Source organism: Triticum dicoccoides, chromosome 6B (assembly GCF_002162155.2).
Source record: "Triticum dicoccoides isolate Atlit2015 ecotype Zavitan chromosome 6B, WEW_v2.0, whole genome shotgun sequence".
NCBI lineage: Eukaryota > Viridiplantae > Streptophyta > Magnoliopsida > Poales > Poaceae > Triticum > Triticum dicoccoides.
Window position 1 is genome coordinate 470,921,404 of NC_041391.1, and position 2,763 is coordinate 470,924,166.

Consider the following 2,763-nt stretch of genomic DNA (forward strand, 5'->3'; position numbering starts at 1 on the left):
TCCAGTGATAGTAGTTGTCGCTAGGTGAACTAGAACCTAGATGTATTTTTTACTTCTAGTGTTCTTTGTACTACCTTAACGGATAGGTTGGAAGCTATCCTCGCAAAGAAAAAAATAGAGTGAAGTGGATTGAAACATTGCAATTTAAATATGTTGAAACGTATCCATGATTGTTCATGTTCTATTGATATTGGCGTCGGGAGTCCAAATATAAAAGAAGTTTCAGAAACAAAACTATATTTCCCAATATATGAATGGTTTAAATGATCAAAGAGAAAATAAAAGGATGAATTTATTAGGTGGGAGAGGAGAGAGGGTGAACGTGTCATATCATGTATTTGAGTCAGAAAAAGAAAGAGATGAGACCATGCATGCATCTTATCTCTGCACATGATGGGACCTAGTGAACAAAAATACCAAGTTACCAACACACAAACTCAGGAAAGAAACGAATGCAAACAAAGGTGGCACTGGGATTGGTGGCGTTATCTTATTGGCTGATGGGTTGCCGATAGGTAGCGTTATTGCCAGAAATGTCTTTGCGTGGGTGCATAGCCTAAGGGCGGCGGAGGACGAAGACGCCAGTGCTAACGCGGTGGAGCACCTCCCAATTGGGAACGGGGGATGCAGAATTAGTGGATTATTACGTTTTTAGGATAGTGGATTACGTGGGCAGGGCTGTTTCTCTGCGTGGTTAACGGGCTGGTCCATTTGAACGTGAACTGAACTGGAGCAGTCCATGGGCCGCGCGATGCACAACGGACCGACTGAACATGACCAGGAAAAGGGGACGAAATCGTTCGGGACCAACGACCAAGTCGGACTGGGAATCCTGGTTCGTGACAAACACGGACCTTGTGGACAGTCGATCGAGACTCGAGTCCGACCCAACGCAAGGTAATATAAGGCGAGCATACAGAGTTGATATCACCTTAGGTGGGCAATGGGCAATGTACACGGCAGACGCTCTCCTCGATCTACCACTACAAATCATGCCCAAGAGATCAAACCCTCAGCCAAGAACGCAGCCATGGAGACGCTGGAGCCGATCCAGCAAACCCTGGGCGAGATCGACAAACGGATCCCCGACGCCCTCCGCGCCGCGTTCGGCCTCGAGAAACGAGCCTCGTGCTCCTCCGAGGACGCCATCGCCAGCTTCTTCGCGCTGTATCTAGAGCCGCCGCATCATCGGGAGCGCCGCGAGCGCGACGGCGAGGAGCCGCGGGCTCTGAGGATGAACTGGGCCTCATGCTACGCGCCGCGCCACAACGAGGACGCGCACTTCGGGCACGACGAGGCCGGCGTCGTCGGCGTGGCGGACGGCGTCGGCGGGTACCGCAAGAAAGGCGTGGACGCCGGCGCCTTCTCGCGCGGGCTCATGACGAGCGCCTTCCTGCAGGTGCTGGCGACCGAGTCCGGCACGCCCGTCTGCCCGTACACGCTGCTGGAGCGGGCGTACGAGGAGACGGTTGCCTCGGCCGCGAAGGGGGGGTCCACGGCGGTCATCCTCTCGCTCGCCGGCACGGCTCTCAAGTGGGCGTTCATCGGCGACAGCGCGTTCGCCGTGTTCCGAGACGGCAGGCTCGTGCACCGTTCGCAGCGGCAGCAGAGGCGTTTCAACTGCCCGTTCCAGCTCAAAGCAACCGGAAAAGGGGAGCGCGTGAACAAAGCCGACGTCGGGCAGATGGCGGTGAGACACGGGGACGTCGTGGTGCTCGGGACAGACGGGCTGTTCGACAACATGTTCGACGCGGAGCTGGAGGTGGTCGTGCGGATGGGCATGGCGCTGGGCTTCTCGCCCAAGAACATGGCGGACGTCGTCGCGGGCATCGCTTACGAGATGTCGACGAGCAAAACCAGAGACTCGCCGTACAGCGCCGACAGCCGGAGGCTACAAGGAGACCAGCGCCGCGGTGGGAAGCCAGACGATATTACTGTCGTCGTCGCGTTCATTGTCTCTCTGTACTCTTGACCTACATTTGTTTTTCCACTCCTTCTTCCGTGCGTTGTGAGTCTTTGGGACAAGAGCTGTCATCCATGGACATGTAAAGGAGTTTCCAACCATAAATCAGGTCTTTGGGAAAACGAAACATGTGTGTACGTTGCTACTCGAGTCAGATGGCTATTGCCTTCTCCGCAAAAATAAGGTGGCTAACTGGCTATTGCCTTCTGGCAGGCTATGGAACTATCATCCATGGCCATGGATTTGGACTGAAACGCCATGGATGCGTTGGTACTGCATTCCCCAACAGGCCTTACCTGAGAATCCCTTTATTATCCTTCTACGGAAAAAGATCCATATTATTATTTATTTATAGCATACTATAAACATGATCTTCTTCTCAAGAACAATACAAGAGTGATCTTTTTCCAAGGGAATACAAGAGCGATGATGAGAAGAAAAACTAATACTCCAAGAAAAAAGAATCCATTGCTACCCTCAAATTTCTTTGACGAATTTGGGGAAGGATTTGCTTCAAGGATAATGGGGAACTGGAGAATAATATATTGTGAACTGATTTGCTTCAAGTAGTTTTGAATACGATGCATGGGGAATTTTCTAATTCAATTTGGTTCCTGTTGGAAGTTGGAATGTTTGCTTGGGGATCAAGCACTCGTTGTTATTCTATTGATTAACTATTAAATGTTGTTTAAGAAAAATTTGGGGCCCCAAAATTTGGTGGACCATGTGTCATTGCACACTCTGCACCTGCTTGTCGTACTGTCTTGACTGGGTGCAAGGAAAACGCGTACATGAGGGTC

At 51.3% G+C, this 2,763-nt stretch overlaps 1 protein-coding gene across 1 annotated transcript; it reads left to right on the forward strand.

The window, feature by feature from the left end:
- Window positions 1–1,030: 1,030 nt before the first annotated feature.
- On the forward strand, window positions 1,031–2,080 carry LOC119321201 (putative protein phosphatase 2C 23). Its single transcript, XM_037594990.1, has one exon. It carries the CDS (start codon window positions 1,031–1,033, stop codon window positions 1,970–1,972), a length of 942 nt encoding a protein of 313 aa, XP_037450887.1. The 3' UTR covers window positions 1,973–2,080.
- The last annotated feature ends 683 nt before the right edge of the window (window positions 2,081–2,763 follow it).